This window comes from Panthera pardus, unplaced genomic scaffold, assembly GCF_024362965.1.
Source record: "Panthera pardus isolate Hobbes unplaced genomic scaffold, ASM2436296v1 HiC_scaffold_10, whole genome shotgun sequence".
Lineage (NCBI taxonomy): Eukaryota > Metazoa > Chordata > Mammalia > Carnivora > Felidae > Panthera > Panthera pardus.
Window position 1 is genome coordinate 11487603 of NW_026526655.1, and position 20073 is coordinate 11507675.

Genomic DNA, 20073 nt, shown 5'->3' on the forward strand with positions numbered 1-20073 from the left:
TTCATTTTTGGCCCAAGCAGAATCCTTTTCATGCCTGTCCAGCAAAAGAAGTACTAATTTTATCCATCGTTTTTTATCACTTTTGTGGTTTCAACTGGATCACTCAGAAATTACCTTGTGACACACACACACACACACACACACACACACACACACACACACAGAGCTAGAATTAATATAATCACATCATTAGGCTATTATAAAAGTCAGAAGATTTTCATAGGTTAAAAAAAATTTGTCATCAAACTCATGATAAATTCTAGGAAGAGAAGAATGCTTCCTCCAAGTATCTTTTTGTTTTGTTTTTTGTTTTAAATGTTTATTTGTTGGGGCGCCTGGGTGGCTCAGTCGGTTAAGCATCCGACTTCAGCTCAGGTCACGATCTCGCGGTCCGTGAGTTCGAGCCCCGCGTCGGGCTCTGGGCTGACGGCTCAGAGCCTGGAGCCTGCTTCCGATTCTGTGTGTCCCTCTCTCTCTGCCCCTCCCCTGTTCATGCTCTGTCTCTCTCTGTCCCAAAAATAAATAAAAAACGTTAAAAAAATTAAAAAAAAAATAAATGTTTATTTGTTTTTGAGTGAGAGAGAGAGAGAGAGAGAGACAGAGACACAGAGAATCCCAAGCAGGCTCCACACTGTCAGCGCAGAGCCCGATGTGGAGCTCAAACTCACGAACTGCAAGATGATGACCAGAGCTGAAATCAAGAGTTGGATACTTAGATGACTGAGCCATCCAGGTGCCCTCCCAAGTCAGGTGCCCTCCCGCCAGGTATTTTATTTTGGAAGGACGGGGGAGAAACAAGAACACAAACATTAAATACATCTATCTAAGGAATTTCCTTCAACTGCCTTTCCTGAAATTGATGGCCTGGGTAGAAAGATATTGAAGACATGTGGAGAGCCCCACGTCTAATTAAAATCCTATCTGTTTCTGAATGCAAAACAGGGATGAAAAACTGGGAGAACTAAAGGGTCCCAGGATTTAGTTTCACTGGTGCATTTAAATCCCCTGAGATCGTGCATCTTGGCTAAAAACTACAACAGAAAAAGCAGACACATCTCAAGTTGTTTTCATCCGAACCACTTTACAGATCCTGCGACTTATGTAACCACCTGTAATGCGACCAGCGCCTCCCGCTGCCGGGACGGAGACCCGAAAGGAAGCATGGGAGGTCCTTGCTACCTGCAAAGTCATTACTTGCATTTCCTGCTCCTGAGGCGGGAAGACTTACGTTCATTAACGGTAATATGATAGAAGACATCGCTCACGGCACAGCATGATGAAATAAAACTTTTTGACAGACAACCGTTGCTTTCGTTGACAGTTTATTAAATACACTACATTTGTACCTTATTCTGTGGTTTTTTAAATCATTCACACGGGGCTTAGTAAAAACATACTTTATAGAAAACCATCTGCAAAATTAAAATAAAAATAAGAATGCACATTTTACACATGTATTAGATAAACTGCTGGAAATGTCAGGAATTATTTTAACGAAAGTGACTGTAAAACATGAGGCGCCTTGACTTCATTAAACCTGACACCAGACCATGACTATGGAAGCGCGGACGCTGAAGTGTGGATGCAAAAACGTCTATTGACGGAACTGTTTCACTTAATCGCGTTTGAGAAACAGGACAAAATAAAGGACTAGTCTTCTTTTACAGATACTTCTCTAACTCCACTCACTATGCACTCTCTTTCCCATTCAGAGAATTAATTGTGCGGACTGATGAGGCAAAAATCATTTCCCTTAAAGAAAAACAAACTAGAGCCTATTTACAAAACATGCAAAGGGAGAATGTGAAGTGTGCGCGTGTTACTGCAGAACTGCGCGACAGTGACCACAGCGGAGGGAGAGAATGGGCCTTTACTTCCCCGAGTTATCAGCCCTTCCCCCCTCCTTTCTGGAAGAAATACACGGGCAGGGCACGGACTATAAAACGGCATACAATGCAAACACAGAAACAGAGAAGTTTGCAAGTTCTTTATGTTTCCAGCTGTTGAGACAGAATTTTCCAGAGCCGAGGTTACCTCTAGCGGCGAAACCAGAGCCAGCTGTTAAGCAGCCAGAACGCTACAGTAATCGAATACATGACCATTTCTCTCTTCGCGCGCTCTTTGTTCTCCTCTTCTAGAAGCTGTAGACGTCTATTTAGTTTGATTATCTAAGTGAAAAACAAACGACAACAAACCAAATAGAAGCTTTAGTGCAAGGAGCAATCAGAGTCTCAGGAAGTAGCAGGACTTGTCAAAAGAATTCTGATAAACACTTGGAGCAAAATGAACCCTATAGAGAAAAAATGCCACCCAAGACAGCTTCAATTCCGAGATAATCTTCTCCCTTTCCCTTCTCCAAATTTCTGAGTCAGAAAAGAGTGTACTTTCCGTCCTTCCTCGATTAAGTGTGAGGTGAGGAAACCGTGGCACGCTGACAGCTAATTCCGACAGGGGGGACCAAGCACACACCGAGGCAGGTGCAGCACAGCAGGATGAGCTCCTGTCTCTGCTCCTTCTACAAGCTTCTGTCACTCGGCCTCAGTTGCTCATCTTTAGCCTGCGTTAACTGCCTTCCCTGTCCGCTGAGCTCCTGATGGGATCTCGTAACAGCCTATTGTGGCGGGCCCTGTGCTCTGTCACCCGGACCCTTCAAGGGCTGAAAGGCTAGGAATTCTCTCGTTGACAGCACTGCCCTCGGCTGCTGATCCCTACCACGGACAGCCCTGGGCTGAACGACTGCCCTGCCCAAGCACATGCTCCCTTCCTGGGGCAGCTGCGTGCGTCCAGTAACTGGTTCACAATGGGGTTCAAGGCCCAGGCCCCCCGCTCCACCCGGCCTCAGGCCCCTCGTGAGGCTGGCCACGTGCAGACACCGCAGCCCAACACTCCCCTCATGCCCCATCCTGCTTCCTCTCCTTCCCCTGCAGGTGGTAACTGCGGGAGCACTCCCGGGGCAGGCTTTCGTGCCAACCTGCAACCCACAATCTGCTTTCTGTATAAAAACACAATGAGCTCTGTAGAGCACTATGAATGCTCTATGGGATTACTATCATTATGTTAGAGAAGGTGAAGGAAGAGATTTTCACAGAATGTGGAATCCTTAGCATTTTGAGGACCGAGAACTCCAACCTGGAGGGGTGCCGGGGGGGGGGGGGCGGTGGGAATGGGAGTCTACGGACAGTGGTGCAGAGATAACCATTTTCACAACCTGGAAAGGTACGTCACTTTTTAATCAGTGCTGAGGAGCCATTTTTCTCTTAGGGCCAGTAAAAAAAAGATAAATAAAGTGCTTAGAGTTAATCACCTTTTCCCAACCACTCACAACGAGAGGGGCTTATTTGGTGCCACGGGATGCTATGTTCTTACACTAAACGATCCATCTTATCGTCAATGAAAAAAACGGGGCATTGATCTTGAGTCGTTACGATATTTTTATCTGGGCAGCAGCAACACCAAGGCCGCTTTTTAACATGGAGAGTGGATTACATTTTCTCTCTTGAAGCCAGGCGGCCCATGGGTTCCCCATCCCAGGATGAATGGAGTACAGGCTGGTGGGTTTCCAAATTGGCAACGGACCGAGGGAGCTTCCCCTGCCGCCGGGGTCACAGACGTGAACTCTGTAGAATCTTCTCGAGATGCGGTGCTTGCGCCTGGTCTCAGAAGCTGGGTTTCCCACCTGGCTTTCTACTACTTGTCACAGGACGTGCGTGACCTGTTTACAATGACTCGATCTTTGTCTGCTACTAGTTCAGCCTCTAAGCTAAGGATCGAATGGATGTTGTTACAACCCCGAAGCTCCTGCTGTACTCTCAGAAAGCAAGGTTGTTGGTCTGACTGTGAATTCTACGACAAATGCCAGAGAGACTCCCTTTCTTCAGCAGGCGAGGTATAAATAAATATACGTGAGACCTTCTGACACAGCATCCATTTAGTAAATAAACGAGACTCACGAGAAAAAAAGCAGTATTTGTTTCATATTATCGTTATGTTGAATCTTTAAAACGATATTGACTGATTCTAATGCCAAGATATTTAGTTTCTTGATCTTAGAAATACTTTCTTTCATTCACGTCTCCTCTACGCCTGTTCGGCACAGACACAATTACAACGCTGACTGCGCCTTCTCCACGTGTGTGTGTCTGTGTGATTCCAGAGGCCGTGGGGCCGCATATTAAAAATGTGCACATGCAACTGCACTGCCAAGGCAGGACTTATGACAGAACACGAGAAACACGTTCACAGACGCGCTGCGCAAACCGGAAGCAGTGACTTCCAAAGCGGAAGTCTCCAACATCGTACCACCGGTCCCCAAAGTGACTTCCACATCTCAAAAAGTCAAACAAGCAGTCTAGTGGCTACGCTGGTTGGCTAAAATGCCGAGAGTCTTTGTTGGTGGCCAGAATTGTACCCATCCATTTTGGTAATACCGTTTCACGCTGATTAAAATGTGTAAATGGTGGCTTAACATACCTTTAATCAAAATGGAAAAGTCAATTATGGCTTATTAAAAACAGCTGGACAAATAAAATAATTCGTGGGTTCCACAGGAGAGAAAATGGTAACATGTTAAAAAGTATCGGTAACATACTGTATGAATATAATTTAGGATTCTCTCTTGTCTAGTACATTAAATACCTGCCGTCTCAACGAAGCCGCATCTACAACAGTCATGTCGTCCGAAGTTCCTTCAATTGTTGCATCTATATGTGACATGCCATGCCTAGCAGATGAGACATAAAAATGCAATTTAATATTACAACAGAACTAAGAGTACCCGGGTAAGTCACATCATGTGCTGGGCAATGCTCAAAGAACTGTTCAGAAGACTGATATTTAACAACAGGAATTACTAAAATATTTCACCATCGGAATTGGTACTAACAAAGGAAAACAGAGGAAGAAGCAAAAAGTAGTTTGAGCAATGATTTAGGAGCTACCACTCTGAAACAGAACAACGCATAATTCTTCCACAAATTTCTGTCCGTATGTAGCTCCACAGGAGTCCCTGTCGAGACTCACTGGCCGGGAACACTAACTTTAGCTAAAAAAAATAACATAGATTTTTTAAAAATTTCTCCTCCTCTTCTCATTGCCTCTTACCATTTCTACTCTCTACTTATTTCTAATTACCTGTTCTCTACTGTGTCTCCCACAGAAACAATGATAAAATCACCTGAGGACATCTTGTCATTGCATTCAGATCCAGAATTGGCTCAAAGATTAATCATTAAGCGGCTGTGTATAAAATAATACTGGAAAGCCACGAAGAACCACCCCAGGGAAAGCACATTAAAAAATACTTCTTTTTCGAATACAGTTACTTCTAAACGAGCACTGACTTTTAAATGCCTGGCAATAAACCTCTGAGAAACAAATACACACAAATGCTATGCTTCCCCTTTGCCTGGATTTCCACTTCTTAAGCTTATTTTAATTAACAGCTTAATTGAGATATAATTTACATACCATACAATTCACCTCACATGTTTATATCCTCACTATTTTAATCCTGTACGGTTATTTCCCTAAAATGGCATAGTAACTTCCCCAAATGAGCAGAATCTAAATCAACTGAATTAAAAAGTCACTCCTTTGTCATCCAGAGAGAGTTGGCACATGGATTACATTATTCTAATCTTTCAAGCAAGTCCCCGTTACAAAAAGCACATAACCACACAAAGGGGTATGAAGAAAATTATAGTTTTCATCCAGGCACGTTCAAGACAAGTCTATTCAGAAAATCCTGTTTCATATGCTGTTGAAAATAATCCAAAAATAACTTAATAAAGTATGTGGAACAGGATTTATTTTATAATCATTCACTGTGTTCCCAGCCAGGGTCGTCATTCTGAACACAGACGATAACCATACGTGTTGCAGTTTCAATGGCTGATGGTGCGTCTCGACTCTAGAACAATGTCTACATGTTCCTTTTATCGCTAAATGAACTTGCTTTCGCGTTTCACCACTCCTTTCTTCACTGCAAGAGGAAATATCCTCGAATACTGAGACTAACTGCATCTGAGAAGTAAGCTTCTATGTGAGTAGAACAATGAGTTTATAAATATCTGAGATAACTATTCTTTTGAAGATTAAGACCGAATTATTACATGACTGGAGAAAAAAACACGGGTTGAAGATTCCTTTTCTCTACACTTTATGTCAAAATAAAACTTTTCGGGTGGGTGGCTCGGTTAAGTATCTGACTTCAGCTCAGGTCATAATCTCACAGTTGGTGGGTTTGAGCCTCGTGTCCGGCTCTGTGCTAACAGCTCACAGCCTGGAGCCTGCTTCAGAGTCTGTGTCTCCCTCTCTCTGCTCCTCCCCTACTTGTACTCTTGTCTCTCTCTCTCTCTAAAATAAAAATAAACATTAAAGAAAATAAAACTTCTATTTCCCTGAGATTGCCTATGAGATATAAACTGGGGGGACAAGAGGGGCGCCTGCGTGGCTCAATTGGTTAGGCGTCCGACCTTGGCTCATGTCACGATCTCACGGTTCACAAGTTCGAGCCCCATGTCGGGCTCTGCGCTGACAGCTGAGAGTCTGCAGACTGCTTTGGATTCTGTGTCTCCCTCTCTCTGCCCTTCCCCTGCGCTCGCGGGCCCTCTCTCTCTCTCTCTCTCTCAAAAATACATAAACATTAAAAAAAAATTTAAACTGGGGGGGAAAAAAGAAGCAATGGCTTCAAAGGTAAAGGAACCCCAGACTGAACACAGAGAATGAAATATAAGTGATGGGAATTACTCATTTTAAATCCTGAATTAAATAAGGTGTTAAACACCTGTGAAGGAAATCTTCATTTGCAAAGGAATCTAAGGATATGGCAAAAGGCCTTATGTATATAATTCAACTTACAATAGAAAAAAAAAAAAACATTAAAAGAGCTATATATATCAGATATAAAAAGCTGTATTTGTCAGAACTAAAATCTCTGTAAGAAATGTTAAGTCAGCTCACTGCCTGAAAGTTCTTTCAGGGAAAGAGAAAAGAATCAGGAACTTCCAGTTCCAACTTCTGGGAAATATACAAAGGTAGTAAACTTACAATGGCCTGAACTGATACTGTGAAAGAAACCGGTGAGCAGAGGAGAGGGTAAGGCACCACTAAGGACACACTCTTCAATTCCTCTAACCTGAATGCAGTATTATTAAGAAACTGATGTTTCCCTCTTCTCTTGCCTAAAAATCAACGTGTCAGATTCCTCTCATCATAGAAATAATGCTGACAGTTTTAACTCTACTGCCGTGGGTAATAGATTTCTGCTTAAAATGAACAAAATTAGCTCTGAAAAAGTTACAGTTAATGGTATCTGCGAATACCAACCAATTTTCTTTTCCCCAGAAGATGGGAAATGGGAATTTTGGCACCTCAGAACCTTAAGCATTCGTATGTGCCAGTCTATCTGTCCTTGTGCATGCCAGGAAGGTATAATTACCGAGGCTAAGCATGTCTGAAGGAATGAAAACAAGAGGGAAGAGCTTAAATCAACAGATGATGAAAACTCTTTGAACTAAATTCCTTTTCTAAACGTTTAACTGTCTAGACTGTCGATGCTGATTTCCCCCATTTTAAGACGATTGTTTATCTACACGTGGCGAATGCCACCCCAGGCAATTAACAAGAAAGGAAATGGTAGACAGAGCCTCGGGCAACAATTAAAATGATGCACATAAAACAAGATTTAAGACGGCCTTTTGTGTGTTTCAGCGTGATCCTCGATAAGCTACCAAACCGGTATTTACATGAAATATCTCAGATGTGCACATGGTACCTTCACCGCCAAGCATTTTTCTTCATACTCTGGTTGGCAAACGTCCTGAACGATTAGACTCAGGGTTCTCAGAGAAAAGCCAGGATGTACTCAGAGAGGAAAACTGTGAGCAGTTCAAGCTAGAACACAAAGGCAAGGCTACTACATGCAAAATACAAAGGCAGTCAACTGTTTAGCCTGATAAGTACAAAGTCTCAAAATTTACCTGACGTTGTCATGATGAGGATTAGAAGTGGCGGCAGCAGACCCACCCCGCAACACGGGTCTAAGGCAGGTTTTTGCGGGAGAAGGCACAAGACAGAATCAGGAAACAGAGAAGTGATAAAATAAAAGCAAAAACAAGACAAAAACATGTCAAATAGGATTATATTGTATGTTGTGATACAATATAATATCTGTCAAATACTTTAAAGATCGTTGCAGGACAGGCCCTCCCTTTTGATTTTCATAAATTTAAGGTTTTACCGCAGGTCAAGAACCAAGAGGAAACTCGTGTGACAAGACAGCACCCGCGTAAAACTTTTTTTTCCCTTTGGTGCTTATATTTTAATTTATGAAATTCAAGAGAGAGGACAACTCTGTCTAAAAAGTGTAATTTCCCTTTTCTCGTCGGAAAGAAAAGATCACCCGCAACCCTGGAAGCGTGTCAAGAACTGGTGGGTAGCACCTGCATGATCGCGGCTGCCCGTCTGGTGTCAGCGGCCCAGGTTAAGTCCCATTTCCCACGGCTCCTTCCCTCCCACCTCACTCGTTGGACTCACGCCTCGTATCCTACCGTAGCTGCATCTCATTCAAGCCTCGGCTCCCAGAAGCAAAACTGCAAGCCTGGGTTCTGGAGCTGAGGCCGTCAGAGGACATCTAGGGTGCGGCACAGAAGCACAGCCAAACAGCGCGTCTCTTCTGGAGAGACCCCCCAGCAGCCGCACACTGGGCAGCTGGTTATAAAAGACTGCGCTAAACTGGGACACTTTGTGGGGACTGTCACCAGCCTCAGGACATACGCTGGTTCTAGAGGGCAGTGAGTGCTCCACCGAGGTGAGCAGTAACCCTTCCGATAACTTTCACTTTTAAAAATCGGAAGACAAAAACTCTGTGGTTTCTGGTCAATTGCCCAAAAAGCAATCGGCAGTAATTGGCGACCAGAGAAAGGAGGCTGAGCTACAGGGGCCAGAGAAGGATTTTAAGAATTATTACATTGTATTTCAAGTGTCTCATTTTCTCAGTACTGGTCGGGTGTTGCCTGCATTGAAGTATCAAGGCAATGCTTAATTATAGTCAACGTTTAATATCAAATGAACTAGTTTTTTTCCGTTAAGTTGGTACAGCTGTAAAACTTTGGCTACAATATGAATCACTATTTCCTCCCAAGTTAATTTATGTAAGACAATTTTCATGTTTAGCTTGTACGTTTCCTGGAGGCACAACTGGTGCTTAAAGAAATTTCGGGAGCCTACAGGATAAAGAATTCTGAGGCTGTGGGAGACGTTAGACTTCTATTGTGCTGGTTAAAGAACAGTGAGAAAGCACATAAGCCTTAAACAGGTTTTAAATCATCCCGTTCTGCTCCTATAATTAATTACTCTGTGGCATTAGGAAAACTTGCTTCACTGCAATCTTACAGCACGCTCGTCTGAGAATGCTTAAGTAAATGAAGCCGCTGCTGGGTGCTACTTAAAGCTTTTATTAAAGAATTCACACTAATATGTTCAATATGGATCTGCCATAGTCAACATATGCCACCACAGAGATTTCCCTCCTATAATGCAGAGCCAGAAAATAGTACAGTTACCTTTCACAACGTATTTCATTTTGTCTTCTCACACTGGCAATTGACACATATAATATAAAAGTAAATTAGACAGGTATTTGGCAAAGTTAGAAACTTCATTCAAGTACCAGTTTCTACCATAAGTATGATTTAATACATTAAAAGAAATCTTTTCTAAGTCCGGTAATATGTTCAACGATAATAATTTTGTAACTAAAGAGGCAAAAGGGAAGGAGAGCCACGGCTCTCCAAGTTCTGGCATTAACTTGTATATTGACATTTTTGAGTAAATAAATGGTCTGACTTAATAAAATATGTGTTTCTTTAGTAAAAAAATAAAAAAGGAAACTGCTACAGTAAATAAACAGTAATATATTTATATGCATACTTGCAAAAATACAAATACAAATTAAAACACGATGGTTTCATATTCTATTCACTCAAAGCCAATATAATCTGCTCACGAAAAACTGTATAAAAATAATCAAGCCCCTTCTAAAAATAAAACTTAAGCATGCTAAGCATGACTAATCTGTTGATATTTAAATAATGTTCTTAACATGGGAATTAAGTTTCTTTTTTTAAATGTGAATATTTTGCGTTGGAGAATGAAACACGGAGGTCTGGCAGATGTCAGGAGACTCAAGTGTTTCCTGACCAGCCAAGGACTAAATCACAGCAACATTTTAAATTCAAAGAACACACCTATCTGAGGTGTTTGGGTACATTTCTGATACCTCAATTTTCCAAATGCACAGCACTGACCCACATGCATCAAGGATTTGATTTTGTCTTCATGTTGAGCTTGGTTTTAAATCAAGTAAGTTCTCATCAGATGAGAAAACAAAAATATAGTACATAAACTTTCCCACAGTGTTCCTTAAAGTGTAAACTGAGAATTGTTCTTCCATGAAGTAACTGTGAATCTGCATTTTTTAATAATAAGGCAGACAGTAAGTTCCTTTTTTTCTTTCTTTCTGCTGATTAGTTCTAGCTTAATGTAACTGTACCTAAGGTAAAGGCATAAGACCGAAGATAGGATATTACATGAGCATAACCACCAAAGAGTAATAAAATAGAAAGGAAAAAATGATGTACACAGCAAGGAACATAAAAGCACTTAAAACTTTATAAGCAGTATTACTGTAATAATCATGCAGGTAGAACATTATCCAAATTTCACATTCCTACTTCTTATATCTGCAAAGTCATGCCAGACAGTTCTCTTGTAGAAATAAAAAATGATTTGGTACTTACAATTCTGATTAAATCTTGTTCAACATTTAGATCATAAGAGATTGAAATGTAATTTAAAAAAAAAGGCAAGAAAAAAAAAAAAAAACCTTTGAATAATGGAAGCATCCAATAAGACTAATAAGAATCTAACCCTCCAGGCTCCAAGGTAACATAACTAATGGTATGTATCCAGGAGCAAAAAATTATTAATACAATTACTTTATGAATTTTTAAAATCTCATTTAAGTAAGATAATTCCTTTCCAGAAAAAAACGGATTTTAAAGCTATCAATTTATGATAATTAAAAAATTAATAACTAAAAACTTCACTTAGGGCTCAATACAGTTTTTTGTAATAAAAGAATACAAAGTAAATTCTACATTAGTAAGATTTCTGATTTTCTATTTTTGAAGTTGAGGCAAAATTCTTTTCCATTAATGGGCAAGGACTGTTTTGTGAAGTCACAATTATTTTATCTATATAGAATTTATAAATATCTCCCTCACTCAGCTATTTTCACTGTTAATAGCATTTGATATGATATAATTCGACCTAATAATCTAGTCTCTTCTAAGGACCTACTGTAATTAAAAAGTGAAAGACGACACCTGGTGAAGAAATCTACTTTAAGGAGGGAGGAGAAAAGAGGCCTTTGGGAATATCAGTTCTTAAATGCCAGGTACTTTATATTCAATGCCTTTTAAAGGACTTACCACGGTCCTAAATAAAGAATTTGAGGCCATTATTACTTAGATCTTAAATAAAGATAGTGGTGGGAATCTAGAAAACTAGATTATAGGTAATACTATTATAAACTAGGTAATACTATTATTGCCTGGTGCTTTTTTTTTTTTTTTCCTTTTTTAACAGATGAAGAAAATGAGGCCCAGAGAAGCTAAACAACTTGCCCAAGGTCATTGTGTAGCTAGCTATTCAGTGGGGTGGGTCAACACTGAATCTGGCTGGCTCCCCGATTCCATGCTGCTTCTTACAGGCTCCAAATATTCTGAGGCAGTTCTAAACCTTTGGGGAGAGGGATGTATGTGTATATGCAAACACACACACACATATACACAAATATACATGTACATACATGTATGTATCATTTTCCCCTGCTATGAGCTTCCTCTTTTAAGCTCTTTCTGGTACGGCTTTAAGTCGTTGGGCCCAAATGTATACCACTACATTAACGCGGGGCAGGCTTAGAAACACCAGTCGATGGCATGGACAAGTGCTCACGAAGTACAGTAAAATCTCTGAGGCTTGCGTGACGATCAAAAGCATTCAACAAGAAAGTCTGTTTGGAGTGAGCCATAAGACATGTCAGTTCCTAAGGTAAGAAACAAGGTTTACTGGCAGGGCCAGCTTAACTTAATGGGGGAATTCTTCAAAAGTTAACAGTCTACTAAACTGTCCATGAAAATTCAAATGGTGACACACAGAGTCACTAGATAAAATGTTTGGAGTTGGAATGAAACGGACTCTGCCTTTCCCACGCTATGCCAAAAAGTCCCCCAATTTTATCTTTTAAAAAATACTATGCAGCAAAGAAGCAAGGGCACAAAATATCTGAAATAACGGCAAGGAAAAATCAAGCCCAAGTGTACTACTGACAATTTCACTGGGAGATGTCCAAAAGTGAGATACCTTATCAATCCTGAAAAATATCAGTATTACCAGAAAGACAGCAGCATTTGGGGTTTTCAGTACAGGCCCAGAAATCCCGAGCTAGAAGGAAAGTAAACAAGTGTCCTAAAACCTACACTGACATTGTCTTGTCAGTTTGGCTTCGGTAGCCCAATCATCTTAGTATCGCAGCGATGAAACCAAAAGACTCGCTAAAGAAAATCAGTACGCTTCAGTCCAACAGCCTACACTCTATCCGACAGTATGCCTCAGCATATTCCAGTGGAGTCAAGTACTTAGGTCAACAGAGCCTTGGGGGGAAAAAAAATCATTATACCTCCTGTTTCTAGTTACTAACTGAATACTCTCCCTGACTACAGAGAAGCTAAGAGCATCTTGTGAAATGTGAATTTTGGACAATAATTTCGATTTAAAAGAAAGCAAAGCAGGTTGTTTTAAGCCACTGCATCTTAGGAAGAGACGAAGGTGCAAACACAAAAGGAAGACACCACAGTCCACTAACAAGGAGCCAAACAAAAAACAAACAAACAAACAAAAAGCAACACAGCCAGCGAGAGTCACTGATGGCCAGTCACCTGCGATTTTCATCCAGCACATCCAAGATCTGCTGGTAAGCCCTACGAGTGGAAGACTGGATAAGCGACAAAATGCCTCGAGCGGAGGGAAGATTAGCTCCACCTTCAGGTAATGTTTGGGGAAGACAGGCCCGGACCTGTTGGGGCGCCGGTGTCACACTGTTTCCGGGAGAACAGCAAGCGAAGAGAAAAACACTCAAGTCAGACTCTTATGAAACTTCAGCGGAGCAGTTTCCCCCAACACTTCGTCCTGTAAAAAATTACCTTCGTTGTCTTGCCCCTTTTCCCACCCTTCCCTCTCCCCCAGGAAAACAGTCAAAGCAAGCAAGTTCATCAACATATTGTTTTTAAAAAAACCAGCTACAATGCAACGCCCGTGACCGTGCAGCCTTACACATCAAATTGAACAAACTGAATACGAGAGGCAACTTTGCAGCGGGAAGAGAACCACAGCGAGCAGTGTGTTCAACACCGAGCTCCGGAGAAGCGGCATTCTTTAGTCGCCGTGTGTCTTCCCATCCAGCAAGTCACACGTCTAGCAACCAGCGCTGCCCTGTGACTTACGGGTGGTGAGGAGATTGGGACAGAGGGTTCTGGGACACAGGTGTCAGGGTTCAAACACATGAATCAAGAGTGATCCCACGAAAACGCCATTTCCAATCTTTCACAGAGACAATGAAGCGAGCTGAGGGTATGATGCGTAAATTTCAACCGAATTCAAGTTTCAGAAGGTTGCGACAAAAGCATTTTGATAGCTTCATTATATGAAAGCACATGTTCTCTAGCTAAATGACTGAAACATAAAACCACTCCTGATTCTGTGCAGAGAGTGAACAGAGAGGCAAGACAGTTCTTAGATTAGCCAGATGGATGTTAAGGCAGCATTTCTGGGCTTCCGGGTGACAGTAACCTTAATCACTCTTTCAGGTGTAAGCTGAGAGTCACAATTTCTTTGGCTCCACTGCCAAGGCTTCTTAAAAGCTGAACATATTTGAATGAAACAATTTTATCGTTCGAACATCCACTCTTGAGCTTGGTGTATTTTCGGAGAGCTGTTTAATGTCAGCCGTGTGAGGTATTTAAGTGATACCAGGACTTGCTTGGCATCTGGTTTGTTATATGAAGAGGCTTTGTTGCAACAAAAGGACTGTGACCCTGGGATGTGGGCTCAAAACTTTTTCTCAATGTCAGGGCAAAACTACCTTGGGTTAAACCTCACTCTTGTGTATTTCACCCAAAAGAATGAAAGGTGGAGCAGTGAACAGCTGAAAAGAGAAAAATCTTTTATTTTGATTTATGTAAACTTTTCTAACTTAACATGCATTTTGTTTGGAAATCACAACATAAGTGGGATAACTGTTGAAAGGACTAACATGTGATATTATACCCAGAGTCCCTAGAACATTAAAAACAGGGGTGCCTGGGTGGTTCCGTCAGTTAAGCATCTGACTCTTGATCTTGGCTCAGGTCATGATCTCACAGGTTCGGGAGTCTGAGGCCCACATCAGGCTCTGTGCTGGCAGTGTGAGCCTGCTTGGGATTCCCTTCCTCTCTCCCTCCCCCCCGCCCCCAAGCCCCCTCCAGCCCTGCTTGTTCCCTTTCTTTCAAAATAAATAAACTTAAAAAAAAGAAAATCCACAATTTTGTGAATAACTGTGAATGTCTTAGTGACCCAAAGCAAGAAGTATTATAAATATGAAAACCCTGTTTTCCAGACTACTTAGAAGAGAAAGATCTAAGCCATATCTATGCATATTGAGAAATTAATTTATCAGGGCTGATTCCCTAGAGGAATTTGGCCTAATGCTGCCAAGATAAGAGCAAGTTTTCAGGTACAGGCTCATGGATGATTACCCTAAACATCTGTCCAGAGATTCTGGAATATACATAAGCCAACTTACCAACCGACCCATGGTACTTGGCAAAACCCATACTGAGCATCCAAGAAGAATAAAAAAAAAAATCAGTGTTATCTGAGATACAAAGTCTAGGTACTAGCCTTGTACTCAGAGTTCTTTAGGGAGCAGAGGGAAAATCTCAAGTTCTTGCTCTCTGTGAGACAGCAGACTGAATTCATGTCAGAAAAATGTCACCAGAGGCAGGAATGAAAATGTATTAGTTATGCATTACCATAAACAAACAATCCAACTTATACTCTTCCTGACAGAGCTCCAACAAACCTGGCTAAATTTACTTAGGAAAATTGTAAAAGACTAATCAGTACAGTATTTTGATGTAATTAAAATTTTTATCTTAGCATTTTGGGGCTTAAATCAAACACTTTGAGTATCATTCCGTATTAGTAAATAAATCAGCTACACACTAATGTGTTAAAATCTCTAACAATCACCATTTAGAATCATAATCCTAGAGCAATAATGGCAATAAACTAAATCCAAATCCAGGACAGAAGTATGATGGATTTTTCTCTCTCTGCCCCCATCCCCATTTGCACGCACAGGTGCACATGCTCTCTCTCAAAATAAATAAATAATGACAATATTTTAAAAATTTAATGAAAAAGTCTCTAAGATCTCTAATTCTAAGATTCTATGCATGATCATGTGAAAATTGGAATATGATAAAAAATGAAAAAAACTTACATGATCCTTAATTGTACCTTAAGAAAAAATATTTTATGTAGAAAAAGATGAAATTAAGTCTTTATCAATACTAGTAAAGATATTTATTTTTCAAAGACCAACATCAAAAGCATATTTGAACTTTTGGCGGTTTCTCAAAAGTTTTAAAGATTAGTAAGAAATTTAACTTTTCAGTATTTATATGGTAATCCTTCGCATAAACACCAAAAACAGAACAGAAACTATTTTTAAAACTGTTGAACACTTTGGGCAGTATATGTATAGATGCAATGCCCTTGACTGTTAACTTTTATTTCCATCTATAGTTGCACCAAACGATTAAATCACAAATGACCAAAGTTACCCTAATTAGAAGCAATGGATACTTCAGCCATTTTTCTTTTTTAAAGATTCAAGCAGCCTTGCAAAGCAAGCCTTCAAAGCAGGCTTTGGTTTTGGTTTACAAACAGACAAATTTAAGAACAGAAAAGAGTAAGCCCATTTTAGCAATCGGCCTGATGCTGGCTAGAATGTCCACCACTGGCATCAGCTGTGGAGGGAAACGGTGCTTTTAGGATTTTCATCTCTGTCCACTCATCCACCCAAACAAGGTGTAGTGACTTTTTGTTTCGACAAGTGAACTACTGTGAAAAGCAAAAAAGTCAACATACTGCCAAGGCACTGGGATTATTTAAGCAAATGTTATCTGATTAGTAATTTAATAAAATTGCACTTTGATAATAAATTGATTCCTACTAATGTTATAAAACAGCAAAGCCTCAACTTCTTCTTTTGTAAAAGATTAGGAAATTCTGAAGACAGCTCTGATGTTTACCATATAATTTCACCAGGAATAGCTCTACCTGATGCCTATATGAAATCCTACTGCATGAATGGGAAGTAAACAACACTAGCCAATGTCAGAACCAAAATTTAAATGGAAATTTACTTGTCATTATTAAGAGGTAAGTCCAAAGTCAAGTACCTCTTTCCCATGGATTTTCACAGGAATAACGTTTCTCAAACTGTGAGGGTAACGTCTTTGGTGAGGCTCCAACCTCTTCCAGAAAACAGTAAAAGGTAAAATTGTGAAAAGAGAAAAAAATGTTCATGGAAACGCAAATTTTGTACCTTTCTCTTGAAATTGTAAATAGAAAACCTTAACTTGTTGCCACTGTCTAAGGCAATTTACTGGTTCCAAGAAGCACAGTAAAAGAACCAGAAGAAGAAAAACATCACTGGTTGCCAGAGTGATTTCTGTTGCTTAAGAACCGCATCAGCTGCTGAGTTCCTGTACCACGCACTAAAATATCCCCACAACAGGCCAGTCACTCCTGCACCTTCTTTCGGCAGAAAGAGTAGGTTTAAATGATCTCAAAACATTCTTCCAAGCATAATTTTAATCTATGGAATTAAGAAAAACAAAAACAAAAAAAAACCCCTAATGACAAACCACTCTTAGACTCCTCCTTCTGGATCAAAATAAGAAAGCAAGAAAAGATGGGTGCTAAAACTGAAAAAAGGTTGGGATCACTGAAGCTGGTTGACTCTGTACAGAACTAATATGCCCACCAAAAAGCAAGGCAAATAAAATAAAAAATGATGCTTGGTCCTTATGTGCAAATTATTCCATTTTATTTTCACTATTACACTCCAAATCATACCTAACTTCCTTAATTGGTCTAGTTTTTTTTTTTTTTTTTCCTTAACAAAATGTGTAAGGACAGTTTGAGAAATCCCAACACCAAGGAACTGAGAAGCCCAAACAGTAAGAGCATTAGGGTATTATATGATAATTACGTGGCGAAATATTAGTACAACATAAGCCTGCAAAATTAAAACAACTCCTAGCTGTGAAAAGCAGAGCAGAGAAATTCTTACGTGTACTCCGGTGCAGAAATCGGTGCCTGGAACCTTGACATTTTATTTCTTGGGGCAGAATATGATCTGTGCCACCTTAAATAATAATTATGCTTCTTTTACATATTCGGCTTTCATAACACAAAGAAAAAGCGAGATATGTCTACTGGTCAGAATTCAGTTTTGTGTCAATAGCTGACAATAGTCGATTCTACTGTCTCTGGAAAGCGATTAAGAAAATGAAGGCCAGTGTTTCTGCTCCCATGTCTACATGCACTTTTATCTTAAAGCCAAGGAATAAACTAAAGTGGAGGCAGGCAAAGGTTCACGGACCATGACACATAATTAATCGTACATTACAAAGAAGAGACCAAAACAGGTGAAGACAGCAAGAATTTAATAATTACTTTAGTGCAAGTAAAATATTGCTGTTTTATAATAAATTAACAACTTCGTCCTTACTGCGTCACTAACACCAAATATATGATAGTGCTCATTGTATAAAATTCCTAATGTTAATTAAATGTAGATTCTTAAAGATGAAATCAACTACAAACTTTTGAAGTTAATAATGGAAGGGGAAAAAAAAGCCAGGTTACATCATTAACAAAAAGATGCTTAAGTAGGGGTGCCTGGGTGGCTCAGTTGGTGAAGCATCTGACTCCTGACTGAAGTTCAGGTCATGATCTAATGGTTCACGAGATCGAGCCTTGCATGGGGCTCTGTGCTGACAGCACGGAGCATGCTTGGGGTTCTCTCTCTCTCTCTGCCCCCCTCTCTTGCTCTATCTCAAAATAAATAAATATATTTTTTTAAAAAAGATTCTCTTTAAGAGAAATGCTTAAGTATCTTACCATAATATGGTAATATACATAATTACCATACAAAAAAGTATGGTTATGTAATCTAAGAATTTCACTATGAAAATGCAGAGTTAAATATTCATGTTATCTTTACTACCAAACATTAAAACATTTTTTGTTTTATTAAACATCTAGAAAGCGCCATTAAGGCGACTTAAATACAAAAGGAAAGCAAGGATTAGTTGATTCTGCTAATCTTCTCTGTTATGAGGAACTTAGGTAACTGAAAAAATTCCTATGAACGAATTATCTACTCTAAATTATACCTCTTTAGGCTGGTTTTCATACATAATACAACTGTTTCCTTTCTCTTCAATCAAACGCAGCTACCAATAATTACACATTTTGTGGAAAAAAAGAAAAAAATGCTATACTAAAATAGACCTGTTTTTATCTAATATGAAATTTCAAAGTAATTAAAGACCTGAGAGCCTGGGTGGCTCAGTCGGTTAAGTGTCCTACTTCGGGTCAGGTCATGATCTTGCGGTTCACGAGTTCGAGCCCCGCGTCAGTCTCTGTGCTGACAGCTCAGAGCCTGGGGCCGGCTTCAGATTCTCTGTGTGTGTGTGTCTCTCTCTCTGTCCCTCCCCCGTTTGTGCTCTCTCTTTCTCAAAAATAAATAAATATTTAAAAAAATTCTTAAAAAAAAAAGACCTAAATAATCAGCCACATCTTATATGAAGATATGTGGCTTATATGAAGAACAGAAAAGTTTATGAGAAACCTTTGCTGCCTTGAAAAAGATTACAAGTAGAAAATAACAAAAGCCCTTGATCATTCTGACAGGTGCTAAATCTCAAGAAGCCATCTTAGACATAAACTATGTTGTCTTTTTTACCATTTGGGTAATATACTGGGAAACGTACTAGGAAAATGGATTTCACGGACCGGCTGACATCACTGCCAGCCAGGCATCTCCAGAAAAACATGTAATTACCATAAAAATTTTTATATTAATGGTTGAACTTGTCAGGTAAGTATTTTCGGAGGGAGATATATATTCATTTTAACCTACTGTCTACTTACATAACCCTCCAGAGTAACGATAGCTACTTAAGGACACATTTCAAGATTCCCCACGAAACGAAAGCACGTCTAGTCCTCCTCCACGCCTAACGCTAAAGAAGAAAGTTCCTACCCTATCAAAGCCCCTTCGGCATCTCTGTATTCTTCAGTCAGCGCCAAACTAGCACTTGATGTGGTCTGACACCAATGGATATTGTACTGTGCTCCAGTACACAGTACTGAGTACTCCAGTAGGGTACTGAGCTCTAGTGCTCTTAAATATACGTTTAAGTGTTTGGCTTTTGTCCAGATTGCCAAACTGCGAGAGAGACGCCCCATCTCCTGATCCTGTTGCAGTTCCCGGACAGGCTAACATGATGCCTGGCATCAGATGTGGTTCGTGAAGAATGAGTTCATGAAAACTGACTGCAAATGTAAAGAAGAAGATACCTTAATTTACACAAGCAACCTAAATCATCTATTTAAAAATGCCACAATCACCAATGGATGTGAGACTTAAAATTCTGACCAGATTTTAAGGGGATATTGTATGTGTAAAAACCCACTAATTTTAATGAAACAACAACAAAAAACCATGTGCCTGATCTAAAACATCTTATAGTGGGGTAGCTTTGATCAGAAGACAGTAACATAACCAAATGAGAAAGACTAGTTTACGTGGCCTTTTAAACAACAGACTCGTATTTTTGGAAAATGAAATGGATCTAACAATTCGATGACTCAGTAGGCAGAGAGCTAAAC

General features: G+C 40.0%; 1 protein-coding gene across 12 annotated transcripts in view; it reads right to left on the bottom strand.

Moving 5' to 3' along the window:
• Nucleotides 1-1305: 1305 nt before the first annotated feature.
• The window catches only part of MFF (mitochondrial fission factor), a 34938-nt gene continuing 16170 nt past the window's right edge, over nt 1306-20073 (bottom strand). For 4 of the 12 annotated variants that reach the window (XM_019445726.2, XM_019445731.2, XM_019445730.2 and 1 more), the window contains 6 exons: nt 17465-17539; nt 13002-13160; nt 9564-9596; nt 7980-8039; nt 4636-4720; nt 1306-2168 (listed from right to left, as the gene is read on the bottom strand). In XM_019445726.2, coding sequence (XP_019301271.1) covers nt 2037-2168; nt 4636-4720; nt 7980-8039; nt 9564-9596; nt 13002-13160; nt 17465-17539 — 544 coding nt within the window. In that variant the 3' untranslated portion in view covers nt 1306-2036. The remainder of the gene's footprint in view (nt 2169-4635; nt 4721-7979; nt 8040-9563; nt 9597-13001; nt 13161-17464; nt 17540-20073) is intronic. The other 8 variants (XM_019445728.2, XM_019445727.2, XM_019445729.2 and 5 more) reach the window with 7 other exon arrangements.